General features: G+C 41.3%; 1 protein-coding gene across 1 annotated transcript in view; it reads left to right on the forward strand.

Annotated features, from left to right (window-relative positions):
• LOC115984775 (probable LRR receptor-like serine/threonine-protein kinase At3g47570) overlaps window positions 1-15753 on the forward strand; it is a 27614-nt gene extending 11861 nt beyond the window's left edge. The window contains exon 3 of the mRNA XM_031107784.1: window positions 15580-15753. Within this exon, the coding sequence (XP_030963644.1) occupies window positions 15580-15753 (174 nt within the window). The remainder of the gene's footprint in view (window positions 1-15579) is intronic.
• Window positions 15754-19721: the final 3968 nt, after the last annotated feature.

Consider the following 19721-nt stretch of genomic DNA (forward strand, 5'->3'; position numbering starts at 1 on the left):
TTGATGGTGTAGAGAAGCTGTGAGTCCAGACATCTTTGTATTCAACTCGTGGACAGAGGATACAATGTGATCAAGTTTCTCATCTAGGGAGAGAGTGCTGAAATGAGAGCCACTGTGAGATGCAGAAGTTTCTGGTTTGGCTCTCTTCCGACTATGTCCAATGCTTGCATTGAATATACGCATGTTGATTGGACTTGGTTTTGAGATAGGAGATTCATCTGCCGTTGGATAAATACCCTTGAGCTTCAAGATCCGTGAAATGAGACTGCAGAAAGGAACGCATATCCGAGACTCAGTTCGAAGAACCGTTTTGCGCAGAACATGAAAGATATGAGCACAGATGTCTATTTCCACATCAGAGATTAGATCATGAAGAAACAAAGCACGTCCGAGGTTCATATACCCAGTGCTTGATAAAGGGTACAAATTGTGAAACATCACAATTGTAAGCACTCTCAGTTTTGGAGAAAGAGAGGAAACACTGATGGATTTTCCATTGGGTGAGAACTCCAAGTCTTGACCAAGACTTTCTTTGAGAAGCTCCTCATCAGGACAGAGATCATCATAAACCGGTGAATGTCGAAAAATTGGTCTGTTGATGTGAAGAATTTCTGCCAGATATGTAGGAGAGACAGAAAAGCTCTTTTTCCGAACCCAGCACTTAAGTTCATCTCCTTCCACAATTGCGTTAGCATAAAATTCTTTTACCAACTCTTCATACGCGTCATCCGGATCAGAGAGAAGGTAATTCCAATCCTTGTGAGCAAACCATTTCGGAATGTCAGTGTCATGAAGTGAGGACTGATCCAAAGCTCTTTCTAGTAATGGTTTGGCATGTAGAAAGAAATTCTCATAAGACTGATAGGCTGCATATGATCTGAACTTGTTGGGATCGAAACTCTTTGATGAAGAGCAAGTCCCTTTTGTTTGAGGCGGGTAATCATCAACATCAATTACTGGTTCCTTCCCTTTGGAACTACCTCCTTTCACAGCAGCTTTCTTGAAAGGTGACATGACTAGTCTGTATTATGAACAAGAGAAATGGTAGAACACAATCCAACAGACTTTATTAGCAATGGGTTAGTAGAAATTTAGGGACAATGAAGAAAGCCTAATAGCTGGATGAAAATGGCCCGAAAATAGCAAAGAGGGACACAAATGGCCCAAATTGAACTACACAGTAGAGGTAGACAAAATAAACCACACAAACAGCTGAAAAAGAACCCACATTCAACAACACATCAATTGGATACCATACAGGATGATTTAGAAACACCACATCAACAGCAGATCAGACAAAAATAGCTAACCCTAGCTAAGCTCATGATGAAGAACAAAACCAACAACATAAAATAGCTCAAAACAGAGACAGAAACTACCACAAGCTAAGCATGGACAAAGAGTAATAGTTGAGCTAAAAACCCATCTCAAAAACACAATCAAATGCGAATAATCCAGAGGGAAAACCATAACAACAAGTAGAAAAGAGTTTAAGACAGAAAAACCATACCTGTTACTTGATGATTTTGAGCTGAAAAGAGGCAAACAATGGAGATCGAAAATGGAGGCACGGTGTGAATGGGTAAGAGCAGATGAGAAAGACAATGAACAGTCACAAAAAGATCGAGGGAAAAACAAAAAGTTTAAAAACTGCCCCTGTATTTCTAAAACACGCGATTTTCGTGACTGAAACGAGTCGCCAAAGAGTCGCTAGATAAAGCCGCCAAAACACTCAAGGACAAAAATTTGAAGAATTTTTCTAAGTGTTTTTCGCGACTGGAAGGTCTACCCGCGAGTGAGTCGCGAGCTGAGCCGCGAAAATCTCTGAGTGAACCTCGCAACTGGACCTTCCACTCGCGAACAAGTCGCCAAAAATGACCCGCGAAGACGCGACTGAGGCACGCGACTTGACATACCCGCGACTGAGCCGCCAAAACAGGGCAAAACTGGAATTTTGAAATTTCAAATTTTTCAAACAAAATACTTTCCAAAAACACCTAAAACACTCAAAAATCTTTTTGTGCTTGAATTAACAAAGATTGAGCATGTGAAAACATATTTCATCAAGTACAATCACACAAATGAATATGGCATTTATTGAACATAAATTTGTGTGTTGTGTGTGGATATCAACAATGAGATAGTCTTTAGTCTAATGCAAAGCTTTAATGATCAATTCAACGATCAATTCAACCAAGACATACACAATTAGCACTAGATCATGTGACCCATCTCAATTATAGAAATATGTATATATGACCTCCCACAAAACTTGATAACATAACTTGGAGCTTAACATTTGACTCCACTTTCAATCAAAACATTTGATCTTTTTGATCTTTTGAGGTAATCATTTCTCATTGTGAGAGTGATATATGACAATTCACTTTAAAGAACAAGCCTTTGGCTTTTTGAATAAACATTCACTTTAATATAAGGTCGCTTACCCTTTTTCCTAGTCAAATACTAGAATGTGCGACAGGCTTTTGCAGCTCAATATCTCTTTTCATTTGGAGATTTACATTTGGTGAGCTCTTTTAGCAAAACAAAAATAAAGAGTGGGAAGATATATAGACACAAGTCTATGCATGTCTCAAGATCAACAAAACCATTCACTAATCGTTCATGACAAGTTTGAAGATCTATTTACAACAATCATAATGATTTCAAGATTTCTCCCACATAGATATGAGTGCATGAAAACAAGTAATGCTCGAAAATGCACAAAGCCATTAGCACAAAGGTACAAGGCAAAACAAGTTTTGAGACAAAAACTCAACAATGTCAATCAAGCGTTTTGATTTTCTAATTTTTATGTGATTTTTGGATTTTTGACATAAAAGAAGAAAAAGATTGAACAAACAAAGAAGAACCAACAGAATTCACAAATGGATAAACAAACAATAAACATGTTGCACAAAGAGCTAACAAAGAAGTGTGTGCCCCAACACAAACAAACTTATCATATTATAAATATGTGAAGCACACAACACACAAGAGAGTCAAGGAATTGTACCAACACCAATGGTCTTACGGAGTGATTCAAACCGTGGATCATCAAGAGGCTTGGTGAAGATGTCCGCCTTTTGATTGTCGGTGTGTATGAACTCAAGACACACAACTCTTTCCTCTACCAAATCCCGAATGAAATGGTAACGTATCTCTATGTGTTTAGATTTTGAATGCTGGACAGGATTCTTGGAAAGATTGATGGCACTGGTGTTGTCACAGAAGACACACATCGTTTCTTGAGGAATTCCATAGTCATGAAGTAATTTCTTCATCCAAAGAAGCTGAGTGCAGCAACTTCCAGCAGCGATGTATTCTGCTTCTGCAGTAGATAGAGACACTGAATTCTGCTTCTTGCTCATCCACGAGACAAGATTGTTACCAAGATAGAAACAGCCGCCTGAAGTGCTTTTCCGATCGTCTACACTGCCAGCCCAGTCAGCATCTGAATACCCAGCAAGACAAGCATTTGAGTCTTTTGAATACCACAGACCATAGTTTGCAGTACCATTCACATATCGAATGATTCGCTTAGCAGCAGTCAGATGAGATTCCTTCGGATTAGCTTGGTACCTGGCACAAACGCCCACACTAAAAGCAATGTCCGGTCTACTGGCTGTAAGGTAGAGCAAACTCCCTATGATGCTCCTATACAATGTAGGACTTACTTCGACTCCAGATGAATCAACATTCAGTTTAGTGGATGAGCTCATGGGAGTGGAGGCATGTTTTTTGGAGTCTAGTCCAAACTTCTTGACAATGTTTCTGACATACTTCTCTTGAGATACAAATATGCCCTCCTTTTGTTGTTTGACTTGAAGACCCAAGAAAAATGTGAGTTCCCCCACCATACTCATCTCAAACTCCTTCTTGATCTCCTCAGAAAATTTAGTAGCACGATCTTCGATGGTTGCCCCAAACACTATATCATCAACATAGACTTGTGTCACAAGGAGATAATCTTCATCATTTTTGACAAACAGAGTTCGATCAGCATACCCTCTCTTGAAACCTCTATCTAGAAGATAATGTGTAAGACGATCGTACCAGGCTCTAGGCACTTGTTTTAAGCCATAAAGGGCTTTCTTCAATCTTAATACATGATCTGGAAAATGAGGATCCTTAAATCCTTTTGGTTGCTTAACAAATACTTCTTCATTTAGATATCCATTCAGAAATGCGCACTTTACATCCATTTGATAAAGTTTGAAATTCAAAGTGCACGTAATGGACATGAGGATTCGAATGGATTCGAGTCTTGCCAACGGAGCAAAAGATTCATCAAAATCCACTCCTTCTACTTGAGTGTATCCTTGAGCTACTAACCGAGATTTGTTTCGAATTATCTCTCCATCTTCATCAGTTTTGTTTTTAAAAATCCATTTTGTGCCTATAACATGAATGTTCTCAGGCCGTGGAGCAAGTTCCCACACATCATTCCTCACAAACTGATTCAGCTCTTCATGCATTGACTCAACCCAATTCTCATCTTGAAGAGCCTCTTCAACCCTTTTTGGTTCAAACTGTGCAAGATAGCAGTGATATGTTACATGATTAGCTAGTAGAATATTTCCTTTCCTGAGGTGAAGACCGTCATCAAGAGATCCTATGATGTTACTTTCCGGATGATTCTTGATAACTCTTGAAGATGGCCTTTTTGAAGTGGAAACTTCATCACTACGAGAGATAGGAGGATGAACTTCCGGAGGAGTAAGAGGGCTTGATGTTCTAGACATCGATCTCGTTTCCATTCTTGGGTTGATGGGAGTCGATTCTACTTCTGGTATAGGTTCTTCACCTTCTATATCCAAAGCTTCTACCTCAACATCGGGCTCTTTGGTGCTCGGCCCTTCTACATCATCAATCATTTCTACCTTAGGTAAGGCATCATCAATCTTGACATTTATGGACTTCATCACAGTCTTTGTTCTCTTGTTAAACACTCTATACGCTCGACTTGTAGTAGAGTAGCCAAGAAAAATACCCTCATCACTTCTCGCATCAAACTTCCCAAGATTCTCTCGATCATTTAGGATATAGCATTTACTTCCAAACACCCGGAAATACTTCACTTTTGGCTTCTTCCCATTCCATATCTCATAGGCAGTCGTCTTTGTACCAACTCGAAAGAAAATCCTATTGCCAATGTGACACGAGGTGTTGACAGCTTCTCCCCAAAACTTTTGAGGTATTTGCTTGTTAAACAACATGACTCTTGCCATCTCCTGAATCACACGATTTTTTCTCTCTACCACTCCATTTTGTTGTGGAGTTTTAGGAGCTGAAAATTCTCTTTTAATTCCATTCTTCTCACAGAAGGACTCGAATCTTGCATTCTCAAATTCCCTCCCATGATCACTTCTAACTTTGGCTATCAGAATCCCTTTTTCGTTTTGTAGTTTCTTGCACAGAATCTCCAACCTCTCACAAGCTTCTGATTTTTCTCTAAGGAATTCAACCCAAGTGTATCTTGAGTAGTCGTCCACAATAACCATAATGTATCTCTTCCCCCCTAGGCTTTCAGTTCTGGTAGGCCTCATTAGATCAACATGAAGTAACTCCAAGCACCGAGAGGTGGCTATCACATTCACCTTGTGATGACTTGCCTTAGTTTGCTTCCCCATTTGACACGCACCACAAACGGTCTTCTTCACTTTTCCAAACTTAGGAAGTCCCTCGACTGCTTCAAGTTTGGAAACTTTTGCTACTTGTTTGAAGTTGGCATGCCCAAATCTGTGATGCCACAGCTCCAACATATCCACACGAGAACTTCTACACGATATGGGTGCCGTGGGAACTATTCCATAACAGTTATCTGTAGTCCGATTTCCTTCCAAAACCTGAATCCCCTCTTCATTGATGATCAAACATCCCTTCTTAGAGAATTGTACCAGGAAATCATCATCACAAATTTGAGTGATGCTCAGCAAATTCGCCTTCAGCCCTTTTATGTACAGCACATCTTTCAACAACGGCAAACCAAGTATCTCAATGGTTCCTTTGCCTAGGACTTGAGCATGACTTCCATCACCAAAGGTCACATAGTCACCAACCTTTTCTTTGATTGTCTTAAACAGTGACTTATCCCCTGCCATATGGCGAGAACACCCACTGTCAAGATACCACAAACACGCATTAAACACCTTCAGTGAGGTATGCACAAATAGGTTCACATGTGACAGACATTCTTGACCTTCAAACACAAACTCATCATCAGTTTTCATGCTTCTTTCAGATTGATTTTTCATTTTCAGATTCTCAATCATCTCACACAACATTCTATTCTTTCTTTTATATTTCTTAATCAATGATTTAGATTCAGATATGCTACTGTGTAAGACATGATTCTGATTTTCAAGATATTCCAGCATGTGAACAAATACTTTAGCATGTTTCTTAGTTTTTAACAACTCTACAAGATCATCAGTAAGACACCTTTCAGACATATGCATAGAGTCATTTTCACAAACACTTAAGCTATAATTCAGCATGGTATATTCCAAAACAATCAACCACAACACAGGGGTCTAGGATCACACTTAGGTAATAAAACCACAACAAGTGTACCTACTCTGATACCAATTGAAAGTTCAAAAACGTGTAAAAGCACCTTTGAACGTTTAGACCCCCAAATTACAACTTAACCAATTCAAGCAATATGTCAAACAACTAGTGTGCGGAAACTTAACATATGCTATAATATGAAATTGGTTAAAAACTATCTAAGCCATAACAAAATAAAATCCACAGCAGATAATAAAAAGGCAAAGATAGAGAGGAAGGAAGATGCAAACACAAAGACAACACGCGATGTGTTATCGAAGAGGAAACCGAAGCCCTCGGCGTAAAACCTCTCCGCCGCCCTCCAAGCGGTAAACAATCTACTAGAAAATACAGTTGGGATACATGGACAGCAAAAGACTCTCCAAGCCTAATCTACCCAGTGCACCTAAGCCCTCCAAGCTTCTTGCTCCAACGAGGTTGCGCCGAACCTTTTTCTTTTCTAGCTTCTCGGATTCCGCTACTAGACCGTAGCATCAACCAATGAAGATTGGTTCCTTCCTAACTGCTTCCAAGAAATCCAAACAGCTGTCTCACAGTGATGATGATGGTGAGAACCAGGTTTGGTATAATGCCTCTCAAGGATTTGACAATGGAGAGGAAGAGAGTTGAGGAATTTGAAGAGACTCTAAGGTATAGATTGTGGGTGAATCAATCTGGTTTTTCTTTAGGGTTTCTCTCTCAAAAATTCTCTCTCGAAACTCTCTTTCAATCGTGGGTAAAAGGGGTATTTATACTGGAGTGGGAGAGGAATGTGAAACGTTAGGTTTTACAAAACAGGGGTGGCTTGCGGCTTGACCTCGCGGCTTGACTAAGTCGCAAGATCCAGTCACGAGTTAACCGTATGGCCAGTTGTCTTGTTTTGTCCTGTAGTGCTCCAGCTTGTATGACTGTTCATCTTCCAGCATGCTTGGCACGTGTGCTGCGTCTGGTGACTTGCAGCCGCGAGTCACCCGCGAGTCCCAGCCGCGAGTCTCTGTTTTCTTGCACACTCTTGAGCAATCTTCACTCTATCTCACTCACTACCCTTACATCAAGCCCACCTAAATACAGGGTTACTAAATGCTGAATTACAAGCAAATTTGGCATGGAATAAAGCCAATTAAATGGTTGAATAAATTCAACCTTACAACTCCTTTTACCCACGATTGTAAGAGAGCTTCCAGAGAGAATTTTGAGAGAGAAACCCTAAAGAAAAACAAGATTGATTTACCCCCAATCTATACATTAGAGTCTCTTCAAATTCCTCAACTCTCTTCCTCTCTATTGTCAAATCCTTGAGAGGCATTATACCAAATCTGATTCTCACCATTATCATTACTGTGAGAGAGCAGTTTGGATTTCTGGGAAGCAGTTAGGAAAGAACCAATCTTCATTGGTTGATGCTACGGTCTAGTAGCGGAATCCGGGAAGCTAGAAAAGAAAAAGGTTCGGCGCAACCTCGTTGGAGCAAGAAGCTTGGAGGGCTTAGGTGCACTGGGTAGATTAGGCTTGGAGGGTCTATTGCTGTCCATGTATCCCAACTGTATTTTCTAGTGGATTGTTTACCGCTTGGAGGGCGGTGGAGAGGTTTTACGCCGAGGGCTTCGGTTTCCTCTTCAATAACACATCGCTTGTTGTCTTTGTGTTTGCATCTTCCTTCCTCTCTATCTTTGCCTTTTTATTATCTGCTGTGGATTGTGTTTTGTTTTGGCTTAGATAGTTTTTAACCAATTCCATATTATAGCTTATGTTAAGTTTCCGCACACTTGTTGTTTGACATATTGCTTGAATTGGTTAAGTTGTAATTTGGGGGTCTAAACGTTCAAGGGTGTTTATACACGTTTTTGAACTTTCAATTGGTATCAGAGCAGGTACACTTGTTGTGGTTTAAATACCTAAGTGTGATCCTTGACCCCTTGTGTTTATTTGCCATGGATTGTGCTTTGTATGCCTCTTTGCATGATTTGGTTGGTGATGAATGTAACATGCCACGTGTTTGTGAAAATGCCTCTATGAGTGTTAATCCTCATAAGTGTGATGACATGTTATTTGAATCTATGGGTGTTGTTGAAAACTCTTGAAGAAAAATGCTAAGAAGTTTCAAAAGAATTTAAGCAAGTTATTTTGTGAAAATGATGATTTGATTGCTAAGCTCAATGAATCCAACAAATTGGTTAAGAAATATAAAAAACTTGCTGAAGATTCTTTTGAAAAGCTAAAAGAGTTTGAATGTTTGAATATGGACTTGGATGCTAAACTTGTTTTGTCTAACAAACTTGTTGATGAGTTAAAATGTGATGTGTGTGTGCTCAATCTTATATGGATTAATTCAAAAAGATTTTTGATCATTTTATATGTTTTTGGAAGTGATTTTTATCACTCTTTGTGTTCATGTTTAGTGTTTACTTTGTTTTTCAATGTTTAAACATGTTCTGTATTGAAAAACAGGTATCAGAGTTTTTCGCGGCTCAGCTGGCGACTCGCCAGTCGCGAAACCCCAGTCGCGAGTTCATCCAGAAGCTTTTGGCGACTCACTCGTGGCTTGCTCACGACTCACTTGCGACTCGCGAAAATTTTCACGACTGAAACTCACGACTCGCGAAAATTTTCGCGACTGAATCTCGCGACTCGCCCAGTCGCGAAACACCCAGAAACAGATTTTTAAAGGGTTTTTTGTGGGAAACTTGTTTTAAACCTCTCCCATCCTCTCCAAAACCCCTCTTTTAATATTTTTACATCAAAACCCAACCAATTTGAATGGTTTTTCATTCCCTTAATATTTCTAAGGTAATTATAAACTCTTTTCATTAATTTTGATTCTTAGATTATGTTTTGGAGAGTTTTGTGCTCTTGGTTGAGATTTTTATCATAGGGGTTGGGAAAACTTATTTTTTGTCAAATTTCTTCATGGGATTGGTTTCTTTTGCTGATTTGCATTGGATGTTGGCCCCTTGTGGCAGATAAATCATGTATTAAGGGTGGATTTCATGTTGTTCATACATTGTTTCACATTATTGTTCATAGTGTGCATGCTAGATGTTTGATAAAATGCCTCTTAGACATTTTCTCGCTTGTTTGGACTCCAATGAGTACCAAACTTTGGGGTTTCTCATGTTTCCTCATTAGGAACATGTTTGGTTCATTGGTTGTGTATTTAACACACCTTACCCCACATGTGCATTTTTCATGCATTGGTCATGCATTGCACTTAGCCACCTCTTGCACACACCTTTGCTACCCTTGTCATGCATTGGTCTTGACCTTGCTTTTTCATCCTAGTTTGTCATGTCTACCTTATGCTCTGTAGCATTTTACTTTGTCTTAGGTTTGAGCTTCATTTTCTCATTCATCTTGCACCCCTCATGCATCATTATCATTGTTTGTTCATTCATCTCTTGCCCTCTTTTCTCTTTGACCCTTTATCTATTCCTGACAAAAAGGGGGAGAGTATACTCTAGTGAGTATACCGGAGTGTTTTGTCATTTCTATATGACTCTTGTTTTGACTCTTGTGCACATCCTTAGGGGGAGATTCTATTTCTCGTGCACATTTGTAGGGGGAGAGATTTTTCCGTAGTGGAGATGCATATACCAAGGGGGAGAAGACATTGTGTTAACTTGAAAACTTTGTTCTATTTGTTTTCTTGTTGGCTTTATGGTGCTTTGAGTTATGCTTTGTTGTTCTCATTGCATCATGTTTGAGCTTTGGACTTGCATATATCCCTATGCTATTGTGCTTCTTTAAATGCATGTTCGTATGATCATTTGCTTTGCTATGTGATCATTGTAGTCATTTCTATATGACTGTTTTGGTGTATGATCAAGTTGCTCACATGTTTCACATCATGTTTACTTGATCGCAATTTACTTGTTACATTATACCTATCCTTTGATTACTTGCTTTACCTTGAGGGTCTAATGTGTTTTGTGCAAGTGTTTCAGGTTACAAGTATATATGTTCCTAGTGCATCACAGCTTCTCATCATTTTGAAGGGGAGAAACTTTAAGCACTTTTAGTTTATATTGTTTAAGTTTTTATTCAATATAATGTGGTTTGTACCCATGTGCTTTTGTAAGCTTTTAGGGTTATTGTTTTATGCATAGGTTTGTAGGCTTTATGGTATGTACCTTGCTTAATGCAGCCTTTATGCTATGTTGAAATCAGTACTTTAATCTAAATGTCTTGCATTTTGGTTTATGTATTGTCACTCTTGTGCCCTTGTAGGATTGTTCCTAGATGCATATACCTTGTGTACTGTGCATTGGTTGAGTGTTGAACATACAAGTGTCTTGCCTTGTGCTTGTTAACTTGTATGTCCTTGTGTTCATTCCAAGTGTGAATGAGCACTGTGATCACTACCTTGTGGTGTTCACTTGGTTGATCAAGCCATGGTTTGTTTCTAAACTCCATCTTTGCTTGATCACATATTGCCTGTTTCATATGCATTTTATGATTTTCTGCTTACAATGATTATGGTGTATTATTGTGTTTCAGGAGTATTATGTTCATATGATTCAAGTGCTTCACAGCTTCTAGAGTTAGGTGTGAGTGAGTTTTGTTCAACTGTTCCCAACTCACATGTTAAGTCTAGAGTCTGTTTTAGGGTTTTGTCACGGAATAGCCAAAGGGGGAGATTGTAAGGTTGAATTTATTCAACCATCTAATTGGCTTTATTCCGTGCCAAATTTGCTTGTAATTCAGCATTTAGTAACCCTGTGTTTAGGTGGGTTTGATGTAAGGGTAGTGAGTGAGATAGAGTGAAGATTGCTCAAGAGTGTGTAAGAAAACAGAGACTCGCGGCTGGGCCTCGCGGGTGACTCGCGACTGTAAGCCGCCAGATGCAGCACACGTGCCAAGCATGCTGGAAGATGAACAGTCATGCAAGCTGGAGTACTACAGGACAAGACAGGACAACTGGCCATACGGTTATCTCGCGATTGGATCTCGCGATTTAGTCAAGCCGCGAGGTTAAGCCGCGAGCCACCCCTGTTTTGTAAAACCTGACGTTTCACATTCCTCTCCCACTCCAGTATAAATACCCCTTTTACCCACGATTGTAAGAGTGCTTCCAGAGAGAATTTTGAGAGAGAAACCCTAAAGAAAAACAAGATTGATTCACCCACAATCTGTACATTAGAGTCTCTTCAAATTCCTCAACTCTCTTCCTCTCTATTGTCAAATCCTTGAGAGGCATTATACCAAATCTGATTCTCACCATTATCATTACTGTGAGAGAGCTGTTTGGATTTCTGGGAAGCAGTTAGGAAGGAACCAATCTTCATTGGTTGATGCTACAGTCTAGTAGCGGAATCCGGGAAGCTAGAAAAGAAAAAGGTTCGGCGCAACCTCGTTGGAGCAAGAAGCTTGGAGGGCTTAGGTGCACTGGGTAGATTAGGCTTGGAGGGTCTATTGCTGTCCATGTATCCTAACTGTATTTTCTAGTGGATTGTTTACCGCTTGGAGGGCGGCGGAGAGGTTTTACGCCGAGGGCTTCGGTTTCCTTTTCGATAACACATCGCGTGTTGTCTTTGTGTTTGCATCTTCCTTCCTCTCTATCTTTGCATTTTTATTATCTACTGTGGATTGTGTTTTGTTTTGGCTTAGATAGTTTTTAACCAATTCCATATTATAGCTTATGTTAAGTTTCCGCACACTTGTTGTTTGACATATTGCTTGAATTGGTTAAGTTGTAATTTGGGGGTCTAAACGTTCAAGGGTGTTTATACACGTTTTTGAACTTTCAGTGTGTTCCAAGTATGCGCACCTTGTCCCCAACTATGAAAGGGGCCCCTCTTAACCTTGTCACCTTGCTGCGCACTACCCTCAGGCCTCAGCTCTAACACCACTTGCTAGAGAGAGAGCATCTTGGGGAGAGTCCTTTGTTGAGTGATTAACAGGGGCGGCGTTATGTTAGAGCCAGGGGGTTCAAAAATGAACCCCCTGACTTGTCATTTTATATATATATAATTTTTTTTTTGACTTTTGTTTTGACCCCTTAAAATAAAAAAAATTGAACACCCTGACCTTAAATTTTATTTAAAGCCAAATAAAATAAATTTGAATGTGATTATCTTAATGCTACTTTCACAATATTTTCACAATAAATGTTATATGACAAGTTTTAATTGGTTTTTATTTGGACTTATAATTAACATCACTTTTTACCTACCATTAACAACTTGCCACCTAGATTTTTGTGAACGTATCGTGTATTGAATATTATTAAAAAAAAAGTTTCATTTTTGCTCCTTTGTTAAAAATATATATGTATATTCTCTGTAAGACTCTGGCTTACTTTACTGTTAACAGCAAAATGAAGCTGTTTTTTCATGCACTTTTTTTCTCCATAAGCAAATTACACTACTGTTATAACAAATATGTCTCTATCTACATTGGTGATTCTTTCCCATTCTCTTTATCTCTCTTTCTTTCTTATGTATTTTTTTTTTATTTTTTCTCTTTATTTGATTAAGTTGTTTGATAAATACTCTATAGATTTTCAAGTCCAAGAAATTTTTTAGTGCTTGCTCAACTTCCAAGAGAGCGATCACATGTATGATTAAAAAGCCATACATGATTAAAAAAAAAAAACCATACACTTCTGTGGGGTAAGAGAATTTGTGACCCCGGCCTACTTACATTAGGGCCCAAGGCCCGTGCTGAGGAGAGATGTTACCGAGGACATTCAACAAGAGTCCAAACATCCTAGAAATGTGGCCGAGGATGATCTTGTCCTCGGCATCCACAAACCTAGAAGGGAAAAATGACATGTCATAAAAAATAGCCCCCAAAGTGCTCCTAGAAGAAAAGGCGAGTAAAGTAAAGCATGCATGGGAGCAGTGTAGGGTCGGTTCAAGAAAAAACTGTCACTTCCGCATTGAATGCGCCAACAAATGTCCTAGCTACCTTAATGGGGAAAGGACCCCTGAACAGTATCGTTTCGGTTACTGCAACTAAGAGAAGGTAGGGAAAGGCGGCTGATGGGAAGCGCACTCAAGTAGTTACCTGCCTAACCAACAGATGGAAGGTCAGGATCAAATGAGAGGGGCTATATAACGTAAGAATCCCTCCTTGACAGGGGGGATGGAGAAAAGAACCGAAGCCATGCAGGCCGTGTGAAAGGGAAAGTCTTCTTTGATAAATTTAGCTCGCTTCTGTGCAAGCATCTTGAACACCATGACCAACGACCGTTCGTTCGTCAAGGCCTAGCCTTTTAGCCCACCATCTATAAATTTATTATTTGGGCCTTTAATGTATGAACCCAATATGAATTGGGGATCGTTACAAACTGAGTCCTTACGATTGGCATCATCTGTGGGAAGGGGCTTGTGCGTTGGCACATGAGGAGTTTAGTCATGGTAGAATCAAGCCCCTGTCAACAAGGGTCCTTCGAAGGAAATAGTTATAGTAGTAGTGCAAGCTATGCGAAGGCCTCACCGTCATTTCCAGCAGCACAAGGTTGTCGCCCTGACCCAGCTCCCACTCAGAGCTGCGCTTCGAAGTGCCGGGAGCAATCCTAGGGGCTTCTCACATCAAATCTAGGCTCCACACATTTGCCAAGGGGCTAATCTTTGCGAGCCCAGTAGCTCGATTCACCAAACTCATATAAGTGTTGGACAGAACCAAGGTATTGTATGGTCCTCAGACTCAAACCTATGGGGAAACTAACTACTTCAAAAAGAAAGTGCTAGACAGAACTAAGGTCTTGCATGGTCCTCAGACTCAAACCTATGGGGAAATTAGTCATTAAAAAAATATAAGTGTTAGACAGAACCAAAGTATTGCATGGTCCTCGGACTCAAACCTATGGGGAAACTAGCTACTTCCAAAAGAAAGTTTTGGATAGAACCAAGGTATTGCACAGTCCCCAGACTCAAACCTATGGGGAAACCAGCTACTTCAAAAAGAAAGTGCTAGACAGAACCAAGGTCTTGCATGATCCTCAGACTTAAACCTATAGGGAAACTAGTCACTAAAAAATATAAGTGTTGGACAAAACCAAGGTATTGCATGGTTCTCGGACTCAAACCTATGGGGAAACCAGTTACTTCAAAAAGAAAGTGCTAAACAGAACCAAGGTTTTACATGGTCTTCGGACTCAAACCTATGGGGAAACTAGTCACTAAAAAATATAAGTGTTGGACAGAACCAAGGTATTGCATGGTCCTCGGACTCAAACTTATGGGGAAACTAGCTACTTCAAAAAAAAAGTGCTAGACAGAACCAAGGTTTTGCATGGTCCTCGGACTCAAACCTATGGAGAAACTAGTCACTAAAAAATATAAGTGTTAGACAGACCCAAGGTCTTGCATGGTTCTCGGACTTAAACCTATGGGGAAACTAGTCACTAAAAAAAAAAAAAAAGTGCTGGGCAGAACCAAGGTATCACATGGTCCTCGGACTCAAATCTATGGGAAATTTCATATATCAAGAAAGGCCTAAGTCTTAGACAGAATAGGAATCTTGCGCAGTCCTCGGACCCCTAGCTATAAAGAAACTAAACACAACCAAGTGTTTAGACCCGGTCCAGTCAAGCCTCGGTCTTCGGATCGAATGGCCAGAATGAGTCAAGGCTATGAACATTATTTGAAGCGTGGCAAAGCGCCATAGTGCTCGGCATGACTCCTCGGACAGTTCATTTTAGGTTACACGTCCTCGGGTGATCAACCCATAGCTGTTATCTCGACTAATCTTATATGGTTAACCTACTTGAAGGCGACATATGGTGCCCGTCAGTTTTGATAAGTTCAAAACTGTAACTCTTGATCAACAAGGGTGTCGGCCCTAAATATTATTCGAAAGAAAAAGACACAAACACATTCATTCACAAAATAATTTTTACAGAAAAGAAAGAACACGCGAAATGGGATAAAGCCATCTTTTATTAGACAAAAAAGTAGTACAGAATACAAAAAAGGGGCTTAGACAAGCCCATACCTGAAACTAACTATAAAGAAAAAAATAAAAATAAAAATAATATGCGGGAGCGATGGATCCTTTAATCTTGCTCTAGCAGCGATTAAGCAGGTCTGGATGGCACCAATGATGGAAGAGAAGAAGAAGCAGAGGCACCTGATCCACAACCTTGCTCTAGCAGTGACTAAGCAAGTCTGGATGGCCCCAGTGATGGAAGAGAGGAAGAAGCAGGGATGCCAAATCCCTATACAACCTCTAACAGCAATCGAGCCAGTATCACATTAGCCGCGATCGTGCGAGAACGGATGGTACTGACGATGAGAAATCTCAGTGATGTCGTACCAAATATCTGATGCAACCTCCACCTGCTTCGGATTTTGGCTGAAGGAAGAAGAAGTTCCATTCTTGCTTCATCAAGGAGAAAAGGAACAAGTCTTTGCCTCCCTTGCCTTGACCGGGCCATTCTGAGCCTCGAGGACACCCAAAGCGTCTGAAGAGGGTAATAGGGACTCTGGGGACAATCGGAGGGTTAGGAATTTGAAAAGCTTAAAGGGTCTGCAAATAAAGGGAATGACCTCCCACCGTACTTCTTATATGGGGAGCAAGCCTGATGGCATTTAATTTTTTGCAAATCTCCAAGAAAAACTACAAATAAGATAAGTCTTGCACAATTCCCAAAGCTACCTTCAACCGTTGGATTTGCATTGCCTCGAAAGGAGACCTTAATGAAGGCGCGTCTCGTATACCGAAACGTCAAGAACGTGGCGTGGGTAACTAAGAGAATGTCTCACAACCGGGAATGTGTCCCAGGCAAATGAAGGGGCTCCAACATTTATGAAGGACAAGGCTTAGCAAGCCATGACGTAAGCTTGACGCCACCAAAACCCTCCTCTCCAGCTGAGGAGCCAGACAGCAGGATTTTGAATACCAGACGTGGCCTAAGAACATGCTCGACACCTCAGATGACACGTTTAACTACCTAGAAGTATGTGTAGATGCAAATTCAATGTCCCATGGGTGCAGATCAGTTAGAATTCTAGCATGTAATCCCAAATATATCATATGCACAACACTTCACACATGCTAAGATAACTAATTTAACAACCATAAGATTCGCAGCAATAGTAATTTTTAGCAAAGGAAGCAAACGTATAATTTAAAGGAGAAAGAAAGAAAGAAATTTCATACATATGGTTAAAGAGTTTAATTACAAGCAAATTCCAATGTCCTCGAAACAAAAGGGAAATTAACTAATGGCTAAACTAAAAACAAATACAAAAATTGGCCAAGGCTTCTACTTCAATTTTGCTTTAGCCCCTTCCTGGGGAGGCCGAGCAGGGTTAGCCTCAGGGCCCTCGGAGACGTCAGCAAGGGGAATGACTTGAAGAGGCTAAACCAAGAGGGCTGAGTCCTCGGCATCAGAGACCTGAGCACTGATTGTGGACTTGGCAGCCTCCTGGGACACCTCAAGATTTAGACCTCCAGGTGTTCCTGTTGCTCCATGAAACTCTCCTTCCTTCGTCGGCTTGTCAGAAGTGAGAACGAGCTGAGCAACTTTCGGTTGAGAAGCCTCAGTCTCCTGTGGAGCGCTCACAGCCTTTGAGCTGGCGGAGGCGGTCTCACAGATGGCCGGAGGATAGTACACCTTCTTCACCTTCCACAAGTCAGACGAAGCCTCCACCCTAGCTTATTTGAGGGCCTTATTCCAAACCTGGGAGCAGTATAGTCTACATACACCAGGGATTTGAGCTTTAAGAATAGCCTCGGTCTCAGCCACCCCCGCATCGTAAGCCTCCTCCTCAGCCTTGTCCTTGGAGGTCTCGGCCTCAGTCTTGGCAAACTCAGCCTCTGTTTTGGCTCTTATGGCTCTGTCCCTGGCCCACTCCGTGACACCCTTAGCATTCTTTGTCTCAGTCAATTTCTTCTTTAAGTCATTGATCTGCTCCTTGGCGATCTCCAATTGCTCATCGGTAGCAAGTAGGCGCCTCGTCTAGTCCTTAGCCTGTTTTTGGGCACTGGCCAAGCCTGACTCAGCACTATCCCTGGCCCTGGTCATTTTCTTTAAGTCCTCCCAGGCCTTTGCGAGGTCAGCTTCGAAATTTTTAAGGGTTCAAGCAGCCTCTATATGTTTATTACGCTCAAGTTCTGCAGACTTACTCTGCCCCTTAGCTTCATCCTCCAGCCTATAGGTGGCTTAGACGGCCTGCCAATTGAAACAAACATATTATGAATGAGAATCTAGGAGCAAGATTTAAAGGAGTCATAGGTTTTAGGTGCCTTACCATACCCAGGTACCTCTTTATGCTGAGGACAACCTCCTGCATCTTCATACTCTTCAACTTGTTCATGTTAATAGGAAGAAGCAGGGTCCTCTCTAACGCGTCGGCCACATAAGCGCCTTTGCCGTCTCCAAGGTTCCTTATGGATGCATCTTCCATCAATGGCTCCCGTTGGAGCATTGGGGTAGGAAGCTAAGCATTCGACGCAGACTGGGCATCAATCTCTTTCCCCTATCCTTGATGCCCAATCTTTAACTGTTTTTGAGCTCGCAGGGCTTCGTCCTCCTCTCGAGAGGATTGAGATTTCCCCCCGTTTATTGGCTCTTTACCCTTTGAACTCCTCTTTCTCTTCGAGTCGGTGGGCTCTGGCCAAGGAGGTAGAGTCGATTGGGGAGGAGCAGGAAGTTTGGGTTGGGGAGATTGTGACTGCGATCGGGAAGGAGAAGACCTAGTTTGAATAGGCTGAGGCTGTGGTACGGGAGTTGGAACCCCGGACTGCGACTTCCCCTGTGCACTCTTCCCCGATTGGCCCTCAATGAGGTCAAGCAAGCTGGTTGGGGGTTTTTTCTTAAGACCCATCTCCGCCCGAGAAGATGTACCCATTGACAACAGTTCCACCTCGGACAAGTTAGGGTCACCCAGGTCATTGGAAGGATCCTTGGATGGATCAGCTTGGTCAAATGCGCCGAACTCTTCCTTGGATAAACCCAAACCACCCTTGTCCTCCTTTACTTGGAGGGACGGAGAAGAATTCACCAACGGGATACCCTCCGGAACAGGAGATCCTTCAGAGATCAAAAACCCGTGCTCGACTACAGTGATTCTCTGAAGTCGAGGATCGTTGGCTCTGATCATAAGCTTCGGGGCGACAAATGACTTCTGGATAGGGTCATACCCTAAGATTTTGTGAGTGGCTCTAACTTGGTTGTCCTCTTCGTTTACAAAAAAAGCCGCTTTAAGGACGGTTTCCAAATCCGCTCGGTTGGTCAGATGAAAGTGGCATTGAAAGGCGTGTGGATCTACAAAAAGAAGGCATGTTCATAATTAGTAACCGATCCACACAAATTAAGACGGCACCAAAGATTAAGCCCCCTCCTACTCCCTATACCCCACCTGGTTCTCCCTCCACAGTTGGGTAAGGAAGGCCATCGTGCCACTCCCCAGATACAATAAGGAAGTCCTTGTTCAATCCTTTGCTGGACTCGGGGAGGCAGTGGATTAGCCGAACCCTATTGTCTCTCGTCTTCATGTAATAGTATTTGCCCCACAAATGTTGGAGATTGTAGCACCAGTTTACATCATGATGGGTTAGTCTTAGCCCCATTTTTTCGTTTAAGGCATCCAAGCAACCCTGGATCCTAAACACATTAGCGGCGCATTGGATGGGAGTTAATCGGAAATGCCTAAGGTAATCCCTCATTATTGGCCCCATGGGGATTCTCACACCCCCTTCTATAAAAGTGAGAAGAGGAATCACCACCTTGCCAGTTCTTCTCTTAAGATGCCACTTCCCCTCTTTGCAGTACCTCAAACTCACATTGGGAGGTATTTTATAATCGGCGATGAACTTTTCCATTGCCTCTTCGGTCTCAACCAGCTTTAATTTACCCATTTCTAGGAGCTACTAAACAGACTCAGGGAATGATAGGAGAAGGAGGGGAATGAGAGAAAAATAAACCCAGAAAAAAGAAAGCACGAGTTAGTGAGAGCAGAAAACTTACAGAAAGGAGAAAAATTTCCTCGAATGGGCTTTTTATGCTGGAGAGGGACTTGAGTTTGGATGGAAGTTTGACTGAACCCAGGGTCTGTGCGCCAGAACTCTTAAGTGCGAAAGTGAAGAGACAAATCAGTTCTAAAGAATCATTTATACTTCCCATTAAAAGTAACTGTGCGGATTTTCCCACCCATAAAGGTAAAGAAATTTCCACCGTTAGATTATCGTCGCATTGTTGAATGTGAGGAATGCAAAACCGC

Source organism: Quercus lobata, chromosome 4 (assembly GCF_001633185.2).
Source record: "Quercus lobata isolate SW786 chromosome 4, ValleyOak3.0 Primary Assembly, whole genome shotgun sequence".
Taxonomy (NCBI): domain Eukaryota; kingdom Viridiplantae; phylum Streptophyta; class Magnoliopsida; order Fagales; family Fagaceae; genus Quercus; species Quercus lobata.